The 16,537-nt window shown below is 35.5% G+C and overlaps 3 protein-coding genes across 4 annotated transcripts; 1 reads left to right on the forward strand and 2 right to left on the reverse strand.

Moving 5' to 3' along the window:
• Positions 1-3,179: 3,179 nt before the first annotated feature.
• Positions 3,180-8,177, reverse strand: LOC121800378 (bet1-like SNARE 1-1). 2 transcript variants are annotated; one of them, XM_042199947.1, is made up of 6 exons: positions 8,001-8,177; positions 7,702-7,783; positions 6,842-6,989; positions 4,079-4,135; positions 3,755-3,814; positions 3,180-3,676 (listed from the first exon to the last, which is right to left on the reverse strand). In XM_042199947.1, exons 2-6 carry the CDS (start codon positions 7,713-7,715, stop codon positions 3,587-3,589), a joined length of 369 nt encoding a protein of 122 aa, XP_042055881.1. In that variant the 5' UTR covers positions 7,716-7,783; positions 8,001-8,177; the 3' UTR covers positions 3,180-3,586. The 2 variants fall into 2 exon arrangements, with proteins under 2 accessions (XP_042055881.1, XP_042055882.1); XM_042199948.1 differs by lacking the exon at positions 4,079-4,135.
• A 1,877-nt stretch (positions 8,178-10,054) lies between these two features.
• LOC121799264 (pEARLI1-like lipid transfer protein 1) lies at positions 10,055-10,675 on the forward strand. Its single transcript, XM_042198584.1, has one exon. It carries the CDS (start codon positions 10,080-10,082, stop codon positions 10,503-10,505), a length of 426 nt encoding a protein of 141 aa, XP_042054518.1. The 5' UTR covers positions 10,055-10,079; the 3' UTR covers positions 10,506-10,675.
• A 1,528-nt stretch (positions 10,676-12,203) lies between these two features.
• On the reverse strand, positions 12,204-12,757 carry LOC121799318 (14 kDa proline-rich protein DC2.15-like). The gene has a single exon (XM_042198643.1). It carries the CDS (start codon positions 12,736-12,738, stop codon positions 12,328-12,330), a length of 411 nt encoding a protein of 136 aa, XP_042054577.1. The 5' UTR covers positions 12,739-12,757; the 3' UTR covers positions 12,204-12,327.
• Between the last annotated feature and the right edge of the window lie 3,780 nt (positions 12,758-16,537).

The raw sequence follows: 16,537 nt of genomic DNA on the forward strand, positions 1-16,537 counted from the left end.
CATATGTAACCTTGGCCTCTCTACCAAGAAGCACTGCATCCTTGAAGTGCTCATAACTCTTGGGCAGGGAATTGAGCAACATTAAAGCCTTATCTTCATCCTTAATCACCTCATCAATGTTTTCAAGATCATCTATGCATTTCCCAAACTCCTCAAGCTGTTCAGAAATGCTCTTTCCATCTGAAAACTTGAAAGCAAGAAGTTTCTGCTTCAAATGCAAACGATTTGCAAGAGACTTGGTCATATACAATGACTCAAGTTTTGTCCAAACGCCCGCAGCCGTCTCCTCTTTGGAAACTTCCCTCAGCACCCTATCTGTCAAGTTCAAGATCAGGGTGCTGTAAGCCTTATATTGCATATCTTGAAGCCTTCCTTTTTCTTTCTCATCGGCCTCAGGCTTTTCTTTAGCCTCGGTGCCATCCTTCAAGATATCCCATAGGCCTTGCTGCATCAAGATAGCCTTCATCTTCAACCTCCACAGCCCAAAGTCGTTTCTGCCGGTGAACTTCTCCACCTCAAACTTGGCCGTGGACATTTCTTCGAACAGACGGTGGACAATCGTCAAGATCGGCTTAGACACCAGAGCTTCTGGACCCTAACTCACCCAGAAAAACAATCAACAAGAAAACCTCTGGGATCTTCCCACAGACGGCGCCACTTGTTGGGTCGTGATACCGCCGATCTCACACGCGCACGAACGAAAGAATAAAGCACACAACGATGTAACGTGGTTCGGTGATAAACCACCTACGTCCACGGAGAAGATGACCGGAATCTTATTGATGAACAACTCTCGAATACAATGAACTCACACTCACAATTCAATCACTCCAAACTAATCGCAAGCTAGAGCAATAATCTCCTAATTGTGTATGTGTATTGTGTATTCTTTCTTCTATTCTTTTCAACTGGAAACTATCGAGCTATATATGCGAAGAACAAGAAATAACCCATCAACTGATTTCACACAAAACAGTTATAACCGCTGATTCCCAACGGCTAGTTTCAGCTCACCAAACCGAGCTCCTTTCTTGATCTCTTCCTCGAGCTCCAACGGCTCTATCACTTAATCAAATCAGCAGCTTGACGTGAATGAGTTGCTCAAGAATGATAGTTTCCTTGCGCAAGAATGATAGTTTCCTTGCGCAAGAATGATAGTCCGCCAGTGTAAGAATGATAACTTGCGGCAGCAAGAATGATAACTTGCTTATGCAAGAATGATACTTTGCTTATGCAAGAATGATACTTTGCATGATTTGCATGGACACACATCCACACAGCCGATGTGCTAACCAAGCCTCTACCGAAGGCCAAACTGGAGTTGTGTATGAAGCTAGTGAAGCTTGAAAGAGCTGGATGATTAGCAGTTGAATCATCAAGGTGGAGTTTGTGGAATGGATTGATAAATCAACTGCATCGAATTGTTTGCTACTTGATCAAGCTGAAATTGTTTGTTACTTGATCAAGCAGAAATGATTCAGCAACCGCTGGATCACGTTCATGGTGCAAGATTAAATCACAGCCGTTCGATTAGATTCGACCATTGGATATTAGAAGCTTTAAATAGTTTGTTAAAGTTGTTGAAAATATAGTTAGTTGATTCATTAGTCTTCTTCCGAGAGCTTAAATAAAATCTTCACTCAAGAATTCTCCAACCATCTCTCTCGATCAAGCACACATACTCACACACGCACATTCGAGATTCTTCGCAAAAGCTTACAGCGAAGTTCAATATAAGTCCGTGAAGTGTAGATAAATTATGAGTTGTGTTTTCCATTCTCTCTTTATTTATCATGTAGGCACTGCTTTAGTCTTTAGCGGTCCATTTTGATTTTTGGAATTCACATGTCATCTTCAAAGATGCTGAGCTTTCGATCGTTGTTATTAGAAGGTAGACAAATAATATTTAATAGTTGCAGTTATCGTATTGTTATCATGGTGTAACACAAGAAGTTTTGGTTAAATAATAAGACACCCTCACTTTTCACTCGTTGTTATTACTTACTTAGACATACACAAATAATCTCATTTTAGTGTATGTGCACTCAAATGATCTAGACCTAATTACATGTGTACAGAGTAATAAACCTAATTACAAGTGATCTAGACAATCACAAAGATTTAACTTAGGTTCTCTATGATAATTAATCAAAGCAATCAAATGTTCAATAAATAAAAGATAGAAATGGGTAGATTAAACTTATGAGATGGGAGATAGAATCATACGGGTTTGATACAACAATTATCTTATGGCCAAACTACCTATACTTTCTACGCTTACTAAGCTCTTAACAATTGACAACCTAAACACTAGATAACATACATATTCTGGTGAATCAATGAATTGTACATTGTATAATATAAGCCAAAATATCCTTAAAAGTTATAGATTACACAAGCTCAAAATTACCATTCCATCTATCATGATGCATTCTATTTTATTGTAAATTTATCATTACAAAACTGAAAAATGAGATTAATTTCATATTTTTATATTCCAATTTCTTACCCCCCCCCCCCTGTCCACAAACAAAATAATCTCTTCATCCTTATTGCTTAAATAAGGGATAATTTTATCACACGAATATCTCAGGATAATATTATCATTTACTGTAGTGAAAATGAAGAATAAAACATTGTGAATTTATTTTATAGGAAATGGGGAAAAGAAAAGAATATAAAGAAATTTGTATTCCTCGTTATTGTATCATAAAATTACAACTAAATACAACACATCCTTAATCTACTAATCATGAGTTGTTTGGTTTACAAAAGATTATACCTCGAAAAAATCATGTGGTTATTAGTCATATAGCATCCCTCCAAATAAATTAATCTCACAACTCAATACTAAATAAATTTTCATATGATAATTAGTCATGACAACCGAACGACACCATGTTGAATAAGAAGGAGATGAACCGAACGGCACCATGTTGAATAAGAAGGAGATGATCGTGCGATCGAATCACTCAACATAATAGTCACGAGAAAAATCTATATCATGTCTGGTGGCGCAACTTTAAACAAGCAAGTTCAAATCTATATTCAGAATTCAAATTGTGCTAAATTCTCAATGAAGCCAATTTATATGGGTAACGACGACTCGACGAGGCACAGTTTTGTAGGTAACACAGCTTATTATTTGCTCCGGCCAAAAACATGAAATAGGCACAATGTAGTACGGAACACGCTTTCTATATACTCCGGCCAAAAATATGATATATCGACGCATATGTAGCAGACCACATTTCATAGCAATGACAGTTTAGACTACACAGAGAGAAGGCAAAAATATGAACCTAAGTGACCATGTTTTTAGAGCATATCATGTGCAGCACAACACATTTTTACAGCAGGGACAGACAGAGAAGCTCCACCTGGAAGCAGCCGTATTAATCGACAACAAGACCATTGAAACAGTTGGGGAATGCGCAAAATACGCTATTCGTAGTATTTCTTCATTGTCAATCACCTGATATCACGATGCAAGACACCAATACTCCAAACTAGAGATTACTCGTTTTATACACCATTTGACCTGTGCCACACACTTTTGCATAGGATTTATCCAATATTACCTCACTTATCTAGTAAGATAATATACAATGAGAAAAACAGCCACAAAAGATGCCACTAGTGTAAACATCCTTCTACTTGATTTGTCCTCAAACACCTGAGGCAAAGTAAGAATTTAGAATTGGGATCAGAAAAACATGGGGAAATGATTGATATAATACAGATGAAGATATACCATCTTGAATTTGTCCATGGTTCCAGATAAAACTCCTCTTGAGGTATCCATGTCATTTCCCTAAATCCAAAAAATAGGAAATCAGAAGGAATAGAACAATTTCGCTGTCAGAATGTCAAATTAACTACACCATCCATCCTATATATACTGGAACACCATTATTTTCATTCACGCCCCTATAAATAATAACTTTATTACGCACACCTTTACACCATAAGTCGAATCTCCTAAATACCCATGCCTAAGAGAAATGGCTCATAATGAGTCATAAACCTAAATACATGTGCCCAACAGGAATATGGAACAAAGAGGGCATATACAAACCATTCTGTCCAGCATGCGGTTATGGGAATCAACCTCCTCGTGTATATCACCAGACAACTGTTCACACAAGACATCATATTATTGCATCATTAAAGCAGCAATCCAATGCTCAGCAAAAACTGAATAATATGATTTTTTTTAATATTTGTACATGATAGTTGATTACTAATTTTCATCAAGATAATCTAATGATTTGTATCAAATGAAACATCAATATGCACCATCAATGGCCTACAGCCATACACAAACCAGTATCTATGTGCTATTTTTGGATTGTCTCAGACAACTCTTATAATAGGGGAAGTGATGATGTAGGTGATATAAAGGAGATATAAAAAGCAAGGCATAGAGATTATCTTGAAAACTGGCAACATGGATCTGAGATTCTGAGTTCCCCATAGTTCAACTCAAAAAGTGGCAACCGGGGGTAACAAACTTCCCACCCAATCATCCCTAAGACAAAGAACCGACTTACCAACATTTGATGTAAACGACGTGCTTTCGTTGATTGCCTAAGCTGTTAAGTAAATTTTTTGTCCACAACATGCCCATGCATCGACGTGTGCAGTGGCTCTTATTGCCTTGTCCAATCAAGCCATGGCATTGATCCAGATTCACGTTAGTCGATTACCCTTGTCCTTACTTTAGGTATAAATTGAAAATTGGCGCGATGAATCGATGTCCTCCGAAAACCCTACTAGTTCTGATATAATAAGAAAAAGTGGAGGTAGAGGAGGATTTCCAAGGCGCCACTGTGCACCGTGTAAAAAAAATGCCGAACAAATTGCCTAGTGACAACTATTATTATACGAGCTGTGACTTCCAATGGTTAAGATGCACTCCGAACCATGACGATGATCAGGTACACTGGTGAGAAGAAGCAGGTTAAGGTCATGGTTGGTGGTAGCTCTAGCCAACGTTTTATTACAGATGCGGCAGTTATCAAGCTTAAGCTAGAGGTGGTGTCAATGGCTGCATTTGTAGTCATACTTGGAGATAGCTCGAAGGGGTGGAATTTGTTTGGACATTCTACTGCAGTTGGGATCCAACAAATTTAACATTACTTGCTGCGTATTTCCCTTGAACAATATTAATGTTATTCTAGGAGTCTCGTGGCTAGCCTAATTAGGTGAAGTAAAGGCTTCTTGGCATAATTTGTTGACAAAGTTCTTGTGGGAGGAGAAAAGGTGCAACTGAGTGGGATCCCTCATTGAAAAGATGAGTGTGCTTAACTAGAGACCTTTAAGTGTTAGAGACAATTGAAAGAATGTTGGTGGATATGTGTTGTAGAAGGTGAGCAAGAGCATGCCACACTTGACAATCGAATCGGGTGTTTCAAAACTATGGCCAACTTGAGCGCCCCATTGGCCCTGGTGCGCACTTTTGACAACACTAGATGATACGCGTCCATTAATGGTTCACATGTCATCGACAAATGGTTGATTATATTACTATCAACGTGGAGGAGGTATTCAATATGAAAAACGTGGGCGTGGGGGTGGATACCATGCTCCGAGCATTCACAACCCATGCCTCTTGCCAAATCATCATTCCCCTCATTTTTTGCGTCAGGCCACAACTCACATAGTGGGGCGCCTCCCACCACGCCCTCCCCACGCCTCTCACAAGTCACAATAATTTACACTATTCATTCCAAATGCATATAATGATAATAATAATAATAATAATAATAATAATATTTATTGCTAAATTTAATAAATTTATTTATTACAATAAATAAAACATCAATTTTATTCACTTATTAAGGAATAACTAACACAATTATTCTAATAAATGCAAATATTAATGCAAAAAATTATTCCCATAAATATTAATGCAAAAAATTATTCCCATAATTATCACAATTATTCCCTTTCTTTCTTCTTCCCCCCTTCTTATTCCTTCTCTTCATCAATTGCCGAAAACCACCCCCCACCCCTTCCCGGTCGCGTTGCGGTGGCTCCACGCCTTGGCGGGCGACGCTCGCGAAGACCCTCAGGAGTCACCTCCCTTGTCGCTGAGCACCCGCACGCACGACGGGCGCTGCCCATGCAGCATCGCTGCACTTGCCCCATTCTCAGTTGTCAATGCTCTCATGAATAGGTGAATGCAAAGAAGTGGTGAGGGAAGTCGACATCGAATATTGATTGTGTTATAATAGTTTTCGGTTACTAGTTGATGGAATGGTCGTGATTTGTTGACAAGACAATGGCTCTTAATTATCATTCATGCGTGTTATTTCTTTCCTTCTTAGATTTATATATAGAGTTATGAGCTAATAAAGGATTTACGCTTTGAATATGGTAAGAAAAGCAGCAAGTGTCGAAGCCCTCATTTGGGGGAGAGTGTTTACACTTTACATACAATTTGCACTATAATTATAATTCATTTTTCTCCAAACATCACGCTTGAGTCTTCTCCTTGCTTCATTTCTCTACGAGACAATTACTAAACTTGATTGTTATATTGTGATGAAATCTCCTGGAGAATTTGATAGAAAAGGCGACATGATTTAAACAGAAATAGGCTCTTAAGCTACTGGCATACTTAAAAACAATATAATATAACTAATTCAAGGACAAAGGAAAAGGATTAATAACATCATCTGATAGTCATTAGACCCCTCCATTTCCTCAAACAGCAGCAGTTAAACAAGATCAAGAATAAATTGAAAGACACAAAGCAGATCAATGCCAGCAATTATATTATTAAGGAAATGAGTAATTCAATTGAAGCAACAGTGCTCTGGAAGTATAAACTCACCCTTTTCAGCATAAGAACTCGATCTTGTAGCCCTTCCATGGCTTGATCATTCTCTTGCTCATCAATCTCATGAGAGGAGTAAGATGATGATGACCTTATACCTCCATCTTCAATACCATCAAAAAGAGCAACTCTAGCATTCCGATCCCTAAACTCGACGATGTTCAAAAGCGCAAGACTATTAATATTCAAAAAGCTTTAAAAGATAAAAGTTTGTTATAATAATTTTATCCCTCTTGCGTATGTTGTCAACATATAGATATATGTTGTCAACAATAAGAGAGTAAAAACAATATTCATAAAATTATTTCATCAAATAATCAGCCTTCATTACATATGTGATAAGATACAAACAATTTAAAAAATATGTATTTTACCCGACAATTCTGTCTGATATAAAGCTAATGAATGTTTTCATAAGAAAATATGGATAATTCAGTGCCTACATTTCCAAACATATGATCTCAAACAAAGCTTCTCATCTGCATTCTCCTCTTACTGAGATAATAGAAATTGAACTGCTACATTTTAAGTGATTGAGAAAGTCACCAGAAACTTGTGTTAGGCTGCTTACAAGGGATTTTCCTCGGAAAGGATGTCGAATATTTTTGCAGAATCTATAAGAAACTCTTCCTAATGTTCACAACACCATTCACATCTCACTTTTTGTTCCAATTTCTAGTCACGAATGTATGATCGCAAATTGATCAAAACAAACAAATACCAATTAACTTCCGACTACACTCTGCAATTTCATAACACTAATCATTCAATCAATCATGCCAAACACAAATCGAGAATCATTAAATGGCAGCACACATTGATAAATTCAAAGAAACAATAATTGTTGAAACAAAAACCTTCTAGGATTCATTCTTGAGATGCGACTGTACAGAGATCGCCAACACCAGCAGAGATCACGCCGCGGCTATAAACGTATTCCTGCAAATCAATTCAGATAAAAAAAAAACTAAATCAATTCACAACAATTAACAAAAAGGTTGTTCAGCGCCAAATAAAACTAAAAATCCTAAGGGTTTAAAATTCCTAAATCGCTAAATTATCGGTTACAATCTGAAGGCGTCAGATTCGGGAATAAAAATTTCCGAGTGAAAAATTGAAGATCTGAAAGCAAAACAATGACAAGAGCTATACTCACAAATAAAAAATTGAGATTATTCAACAACGGAGATAGCAGGACGATTGTGTCGCTGGATTTGGAGGCGATAAGTGGCGGCTTCGCCGGACGTTGGAGCAGCCGAGAGGTAGAGAAAGGGGGTGTTTGGAGTGACGGAGAGAGACGGACACGTGTGAGATGAAGAGAGTATGTGTTTGGAGTGACTTTAACAAATGAGTTTATTAAATTGGGAAATTCAGAAAAGATTTAAACTCCAATTTTTTCTAAAATTATGGTCATTTTACAAATTCAGTATATAACATTTACTTTTTTTATTTTTGAATTCCGCAGAAATGAAATTGGTTTTGGAAATGGTTATTTCTGGATGATGTTATAAACTTAATAGTTAATGCTAATTAACTAATTTTTTATCTAATTAGGATATCAATACATAATTAATTAAAGAAGTTCATTTTTGATCTTTTAACATATGACCATTTTACGATTTTAGTTAATAAAATTTTAAAAAAGAATATCCCGTTCTCTCTAATAATTTGTCAACATTTGACCGGGCATGGATTTTAATAAAATGGGTTAGAAAGTTTACTGCATGTGAATCATACTTTTATATATTAATTTTATAATAAAATGTGAGTTTGGATGAATTAATGAAATGTGGGGTTCACTATCAAATATGATAAAAATAAAAGGTAACAAACTTTTATTAAATACTAGAAATTAAAATAACTCACAATTTATGCAACTCGTTCACATTTTAAGTCAAGTCTATATATGGGTCCAAAACTTCAAATGGTAGAGCAATTTTGGTTTCATGAGAGCATCCACATTCATGCTCTTGCCCAGAGCACGGATATGGATCCAGACCTACCTTTATTCATTTTTAATTTTCTGTTATTTCGCAAGATCACAACACTCATATTCACGTTCTTCCACAAGAGCATGCTTGAGGTTCCCACCATTCTATTATTCAATTTAAATACTTCAATTACTAAAAACATTTCCACATATTAAAATGCATCTAAAATACCCAAAATTCTATTACAAATTACTAAAAAATTAGAAATTACATAATTAAAATCATAAAATATAAAAATTACATAGTTAAAATCCTAAAAATTGAGATGGAGAAAGTTGTTTGGCGTAGTGTCATTTTTTCTGTTGAAATGAAGGGCATTTATAGATGAAAGTGTGAATTTTGGGATAAAAATAATGAAAAAATAACTTAAAAGTGTGGAAAAAATGGATATATTTAATTGGGAAATGGGAAAATATATTTTTTTGTTTAATTTGAATTTTTTTTAAAAATGATAAACCAACGGCCAACTAGAGCATGTCACGTGCTCTTACCGTCGGCACTGTGGTGCTCTTCTGCAAGAGCGCGTCCGTGCCGACGGTAAGAGTGCAGCGGTGAGCACGGCGGCTACTCTTGCGGAAGAGCATTGTTGTGGATCCTCAGAAGTCCCATTATAAAAGAGCAACATATGGTGTATGTTATATAAATGCATTGTTTTATTCAAGTTAGCAACTACCATTTCATTTTAACGATCGATTTGATCGTATTTCCACTTAAAAGAATTTTGATACAGTAGTAGGTAAAATTTTTAAATGTGGATATACGGCATTAAGTTCATAAATTCACAACAAAAATTCATTACTTTAGTAATTAGGGTTTGTATGTGACAAAATTTAGTAATACACGAATATATTTAGAGATGTCAGTTCAGTCTGAACTCAATGTTAGTTCTAAAACTAAAATAAAATGTAATATCTACAAAGTATTGGGCATGATTTACTCAATATTACTAGAAACTAAACAATTGCATATCTACCAAGCTAAGATAACTTAGAGAAATCCTACATAATACAGTTGGGCAAAGGAACATGGCAATTTGCAGACTGCAGTGCATATTCGCATGCATCCAAAAATTTTGCCTAACCCTATGCTCATTATGCCAGCTACAATCCATCCCTCTAAACAATTTTTTATCATTTCACCTAAATAATTAAGCATCTTTTTCTACCTATAAATACCCCATTTTTTGCACCAAAATCACACATCCAAAAAATCAAAAGTTTTTAGGGTCCATACACCTAAGGAAAATGGGTTCCAAGAAAACCACATCACTTGTCCTTTTCCTAGTGATAAACCTTGTATTCTTCACTCTTTCTAGTGCATGTGGCTCTTGCCCCACTCCCAAACCAAAGCCGCCGCCGCCATTGCCTAAGCCGACCCCATGCCCACCACCCCCCGCCACCCCGAGCAAGCCTACTTGCCCTAGGGATACCCTAAAACTAGGTGTTTGTGCTAATTTGCTTGGTGGATTGATTGGTGCAACCATCGGTACTCCTCTGAAAGTTCCATGCTGCACCCTCATCGAAGGGCTGGCCGATGTCGAGGCAGCCGTGTGCCTATGCACTGCCCTCAAGGCCAACATTTTGGGAATCAACCTCAATGTCCCCATTTCTCTTAGTTTGCTTCTCAATGTTTGCTCCAAGAAGGTTCCATCCGGCTTCCAGTGTGCCTAAATAATCAATTTATTTTAGTGATTTGCTTTTTCTAATTTCTTGAGAGATTCAAGTTTTTAAATGTTTTTGTTGGTTATGATTTGTACTCCATCTTGTTTCACATTTATGAAAGCAGCCGGTGAGGTTGAGATAGCAATATAATTTTCCTTAATTGCCTTTTTTTGTTGAAATTATATTAATTTCCTCTTCAAGTTTGATTATTATTTCATATATTCTTGTCCATGGATATTGTACTCTCATTAAAGATCGATGATATTATTGGTCGTTGAAAGCTCACGAGTCATTCGATCTAGCTAAATCCAAAATGTATGACGAGATTAATTTCTTTGTAATTTGTGAATTATTGAAAAAAGGAACGCATAGCAAGCAAACGTGACTATTAAAGATTCCATTTAGAGCGTACAAGAAAAATATAGTGATGAAAAATGAAGTATAAATCATATTAACTAAAATTTCAGAAAATATGTACAACTAAAATAATTAAATTTAGATCCAACTACTTTTAATGTTTTTTGGGGCAGGGAGGTGATTTTATTTACTTAAACATACAAGTAAATCTCCACCTTAAACAAAGCCTCCTAATAGTCATTGTGCAAAATGAATTGGTATTTTGTTTATGTTGAAGTTGTACATATTCCACAACGAATTGTTTTTTTTTTCTTTCAAAATGAAGTTGCAGATATTGTTAAATAGATCTATATTATCATTCAAAATAGATATGTATATTGTTCAAATTAAATCGAATCCGTATATATTGCATGAAGCTATATATATTTCAAAATGAAGATCTCTGTATATTGAAAAATGAATCTATATCTATGTTTTATCTACATAATCAAACAAAACCATATAACAAATCAAACACAGCACAATTCACAAGTATATAATATAACAAAAAAAACAAGCCTTTAAAAAATATGTGTGTGATAAAAAGTCATGGGTCCGAGTTAGGGTTTTTATAGGTGAAAATTGTTGATTTTATTGAATGTTTTGGGAGATATGTTTTATTTCGAGGATCAATGTGGTCGTGACTGAATGTTATGAAATCCTGCTAAACTTATGGCTGAGGATTATTATTAGTATTTTATTATATATTTAATGACAGTCACTGAAATGTGTGTATATGGCAACGATCTGGTTTTTAATAAAATTATATATCCATGACTTCTTGTTTGAACATGTACAAGAATAATTACTGCTTTGACACAGTGAAAACTTCCAGTGTTATTTATTTTGGATGAAATTTATTGCTGCAATTATGATTTTTTACATCTGAGTTTAAGGCACAGTAAAATAGATATTCCTTGCATAATCTTGAATAGCTATATGTATAATTTTTCTTGAATTTAGAGTGGGTGAATCTACAACAAAGGGTGATGATTTCATAATAATAAAGATTTTGGCATCCATCAAGGAGAAATTTCGAAGAAAAAAAGAATGTGCATGGGACATATTTGATACAAAAGTTTTTGATTTGAGAATTAAATAATCTTTTTACATTATTTGGTAGCCTTAGGATTAGCAGATTAATAATTTATAATTTGTTGGATTAGCAATATGAATTCCTAATTAGAATTTTTATTAGTCACAACTAGATATTAATTGGGATTGCATTGGGACATTGGTTTTATAACAGTGTCTAGTAATTAAGTGATGATTAATAGTACTAATTGTTAGCTAACACAGAAAAAATGGCCACACCAAAAAAATAAAATATCATTATAACCAAAGATACAAAATGAACAAAACAAATAACATAGGAATCGACATAACACACAAAAGCAATAGTAATAAGAAAACATTGATGAAAATGAGGTGAAGCTTATGCGCATTGGAAGCCAGAGGGAACCTTCTTGCCACAGTAGTTAACGAGCAAGCTGAGCGAGACGGGCACGTTGAGGTTGATGCCCAAGACATTGGCTTTGAGGGCAGTGCACAGGCACACGGCCGCCTCAAGATCAGCCAAACCCTCGATGAGCGTGCAGCATGGGGTTTTGGGAGGTGTTCCCACCACAAGGTGCACCAAAGCATTTAGCAAGTTAGCGCAAACTCCTAATTTTAAGGTGTCTTTGGGGCACTTCCCCTTCGACACCTTATGGCCGTGGCCGTGGTGGTGGGATGGTGGCTTTGGGGCGGGGGTTGAGGGCGAAGGAGGGCACGGGACATTGGTTGAGCTCACTAATGTGAAGAGGAGGATGTTTAGGACTATGAAAATGGCAGTTCTTGAAGCCATTTGGAAAGAAGGGTTTATTTGAGGCTAATTGATTGTTTGATGAGAAAATTGTTCAATAAGTTGGGGTTTTTATAGGTGAGAAATGAGGGTTTTCTTGAATTGTTATGGTGCATTATTGTGAGAGGATCAGAGCCATGTGATTAGGATACTAGATGAAAAAATAAGTAATATTTGTTGTGGAATTTTGTGTAATATACAATTGTAAAAGTTATCAGTTAGCACCAAGTGTTGGTAGTATATGCATGGGCAATCAGTGGAGAGACAATGTTGCTAGTTGTTAACAATTATCACAGCTCATTTTGGTTAGTACATGCATAACTGATAAGTTGCTGGTGTTACAATTATTAATTAAGAATTATTGATGCAATATATCAAGTCGAGTGTCTTGTCACATTATCATAGTAATTAACATGTACATTGGTCGCTTCCTATTTATTCTTTTTTCTTGAATCTAGAGAGACAAGGTCGCATGTGACTTTACAATTTGGAGGTATGTGCTACTCCCTTTATTTTCAAATATATATGTCCCACTTTAATTCGGGTTTTAAGAAATATAAAAGAAAGTGGGTTGGAAAAATTAGTAGTATGTGTGTCCTATTTTTATATAGTATTATTAGTTTTATAATAAAATGTGAGTAGAATTGAGTTAACGGAATATGAGGTCCATTACCAAAAGTAGTATAAGTGAATTGAGACAATTAAGAAGGAATGGACTAAAATGAAAAATTGAGACAAATAATGAGGGACGGAGGAAGTATTATGGAATTTTTATGCCTCCTAAATGTTGTCGGATGGCTCAAAATCCTTTGTTTGCATTCGCAAGGAGAGTGGGAATTTCAATTCATTCTAACACATAAACGTTTTTGGAGCATTTTTTGTGTCAATTGCTGGAAGTGTATCACAATTAGTGTGGATATACTAAGGGCGGATCTAGCTTTCGAAATTCACAAGCTCATCTTGTCTGATATCTAACGCGACCTTGGAATTTATCCATTTTACTTTTTAGTTAATTGTTTTAGATTTTGTTTTGTTACACCATGAGCGAGGATTAGTCACTGTTACAAAGAGAAATGTGTTTCAAGTGTGGCCATGATACGAGAGACACACGAACTCAAAAGCCTCAACCCTTCGACTCTCGAAATTGCCATGATAAATACAAATGCCTTTCCGTACCATTGATACCAATCTTGCACTATGTAAAATACTCCTCTCTCCACCAATAGTTGTCTCATTTTGTCATTTTTATTTGTCTACCATTAAATGTTTAATTTTTTATTTTTTATTTTTTTGGTAATGCGCCACATATTCCACTAGCTTATCTCATTCACATTTTATTACTCCCCATTTCCACATAAACAAGCTAAATTTCCATTTTCATCCATCCCTTAGAAATAGTCAATATCCATTTGTGGAAAACCCTTTCTCCTTCCTTTTTACTATACTCCCTCATTCCCAAGATAAACGAGTCATATTCCTTTTTAGGATGTCCCAACATAAGTGAGTCATTTCCTTTTTTAGCAAAAAGTCATCTCTCTTACTTTATTCTACACCTACTTTATTCTCTCTTTACTCCTCTACTTTTCTCTCTCTCATATTTTACTCCATCCACTTTAACTCTTTAAATATCAATTCCTTAAATCTCATGCCCAAAAGAAGCGTCTCGCTTATCTTGGGACGGAGGGAGTATCATTTATGGGTCCCACCATTTACTACATTATTTCAACTACTTTTTTCTCATTTTCTCTTGTTTTACCAACTAAGCGTTAAAACTCGGATCCACCTTTTGCTAATTTTTTCCATTCACTTTTCATTACTTTTCCTAAAACTCGTGTCAAGTCAAACATAACTTCCTATTCCTGATGGAAGGAGTAAATCACAATCTATCTCTCTTACCAAACTAGTCTTTTTTTTGTGTAATGGACCACATTTTCACGAAGATTTTGATCTAACAATTGAGGCAGGCAGACCCTTGTCGAAGGAAGCAGCCGACCATGAGAAAGCTGAAACCTGCAGGAGCGACTAAGGCTACTGCATGCAACCCAAATTCCACCATCAATATCTACCATCTTGATGTCTGATGCAAGGCACGTCTATGAGAGGATAGACGAGATCTAGGGGAACCTAATAGCTCCAAACTAAACTCAAGTTGCAAGCTAACAACGCATTTCATTCATGTAAACGAATACAAATCATAATTTCTTAAAATACTACAGACAGAAAATTATACTGTCAAGATTTAAAGAATCGAAGTGGCTTGCTTACTTCTCCATGTGAAGATTTTTGTTCTCTACTATAGATTAATATGTTTCCCGAACTCAAATTTTAATCTTTGGGTACGCAAAGCTTATTAACCGAAAAGGACTTATTAAAAGAAGAGACATATAGCATGTATTTATGTCTCATTTTCCACTGGATCTAAACTTAAATAATGTTTAATTTCATTTGTTAACTTTGTACAACCATTATTTTTCCTTTTTCTTTATTTAATAGAAGCGCATAACTAGAGAAAGAACTACTATTGTTATTTTTATTAGTAAATGATGTCATATTAGTTATATGAACTAAGTAATTCCGCCATAAGAGAGCCTTTTCTTTTGAGTATGAGATTTAAGGATTTAATATTTAAAGAGTTAAAGTGGAAAGAGTAAAGTATGACATAGGGAAAAGGATAGGAGTGAAAGGAATAAAGTTGGTGGAAAAATAAAGTAGGAGTGATAATTTTTTGTTTAAAAGGGAAATGACTCACTTATGGTGGGACATACTAAAATGGAAAGTGACTCGCTTATGATAGGACGGAGGGAGTAATAAATTTTAAAGATCCTATAATTGTTCATCGGATACTAGGTTTTGAAAGGAATGAGTAATATTTTTAAAATATATTTCACGACAATCCTATTTTCATCTTAGATTAAAAATATATATAAGAAAAATTGAATGTAGTCGAAATTGAATGTTGTACTTATATGGATTTGGTTTACCGCTTGTTTTGGTATTAGACTAGACTAAAGTCTAAAGTGGTCTCGTACATTGGCTCAAGAAGACTTTTGGTCTTATACATCAAGTGTTAGCTTTTGGTCATAAACAATAGTGTTTTGATCCATATGGTCCATATTTAACAATTCCACCAAAAATTGACTGTCAATCGCCTTTTAAAGTCCAAACTTGGTCCACCTACATTTACATAAAAATCTATTTGGTCCTACACACTATAAGGGTGTTAGTATTTGTCCTATACAATATGTGTTTGTCTATATATAACTCATCAATTACGTCAAAATGAGGTTGACCACTAATTTTTCACAGAACTATTAAATTTTGACCAAATGATATTGTTTAATTCAGTTGGAGCTTAATTCAACCAATGACCCTCGCTTCATATCACCGATGGGTTGGGCCTACACCGGCCCACACCAGGCCTAGGTCGGCTTAGTCCAGTTGACAAGTCTACTTTCAACACACCTTTCTCAACATTCTCATAGCATACGAAAGCTCTTTGCATTCTCATTGTCGAATCTCTGCTCTTGCCTCTTATATCTCTACCTAATTGGGCTCCAATTGGACTTAGGTATATAAAATAACCCAATTGGAATCCAATTCAACTAATGACCCCATTTCAACGATGGGTCAAGCCTAGACTGGCCAACACCGAGCTCGGGCCAGGTCGGCCAGATGATTTAGGCTTCAATTTCTAAAAATGTATGCTTACTTTGCATGGATAATTATTGAAACATGTTATTCTCTACTGAAAAAATTTCGCTTTATATAACACTATTGAAAACAGTTGCACTTTATTCTAGGA

The sequence above is a fragment of the Salvia splendens genome, chromosome 4, assembly GCF_004379255.2.
Source record: "Salvia splendens isolate huo1 chromosome 4, SspV2, whole genome shotgun sequence".
Classification (NCBI taxonomy): Eukaryota; Viridiplantae; Streptophyta; class Magnoliopsida; order Lamiales; family Lamiaceae; genus Salvia; species Salvia splendens.

Bases quoted from the DNA above. Each gene is read 5' to 3' on its own strand.
- LOC121799318 (XM_042198643.1), bottom strand. From the start codon at position 12,738: ATGGCTTCAAGAACTGCCATTTTCATAGTCCTAAACATCCTCCTCTTC.
- LOC121800378 (XM_042199947.1), bottom strand. The intron at 4,136-6,841 runs GTGAGTTTATAC...TTGTGTGAACAG, and splicing joins GAGTTCTTATGCTGAAAAGG to TTGTCTGGTGATATACACGA. The intron at 3,677-3,754 runs GTATATCTTCAT...ACTTTGCCTCAG, and splicing joins CCATGGACAAATTCAAGATG to GTGTTTGAGGACAAATCAAG.
- LOC121799264 (XM_042198584.1), top strand. From the start codon at position 10,080: ATGGGTTCCAAGAAAACCACATCACTTGTCCTTTTCCTAGTGATAAAC.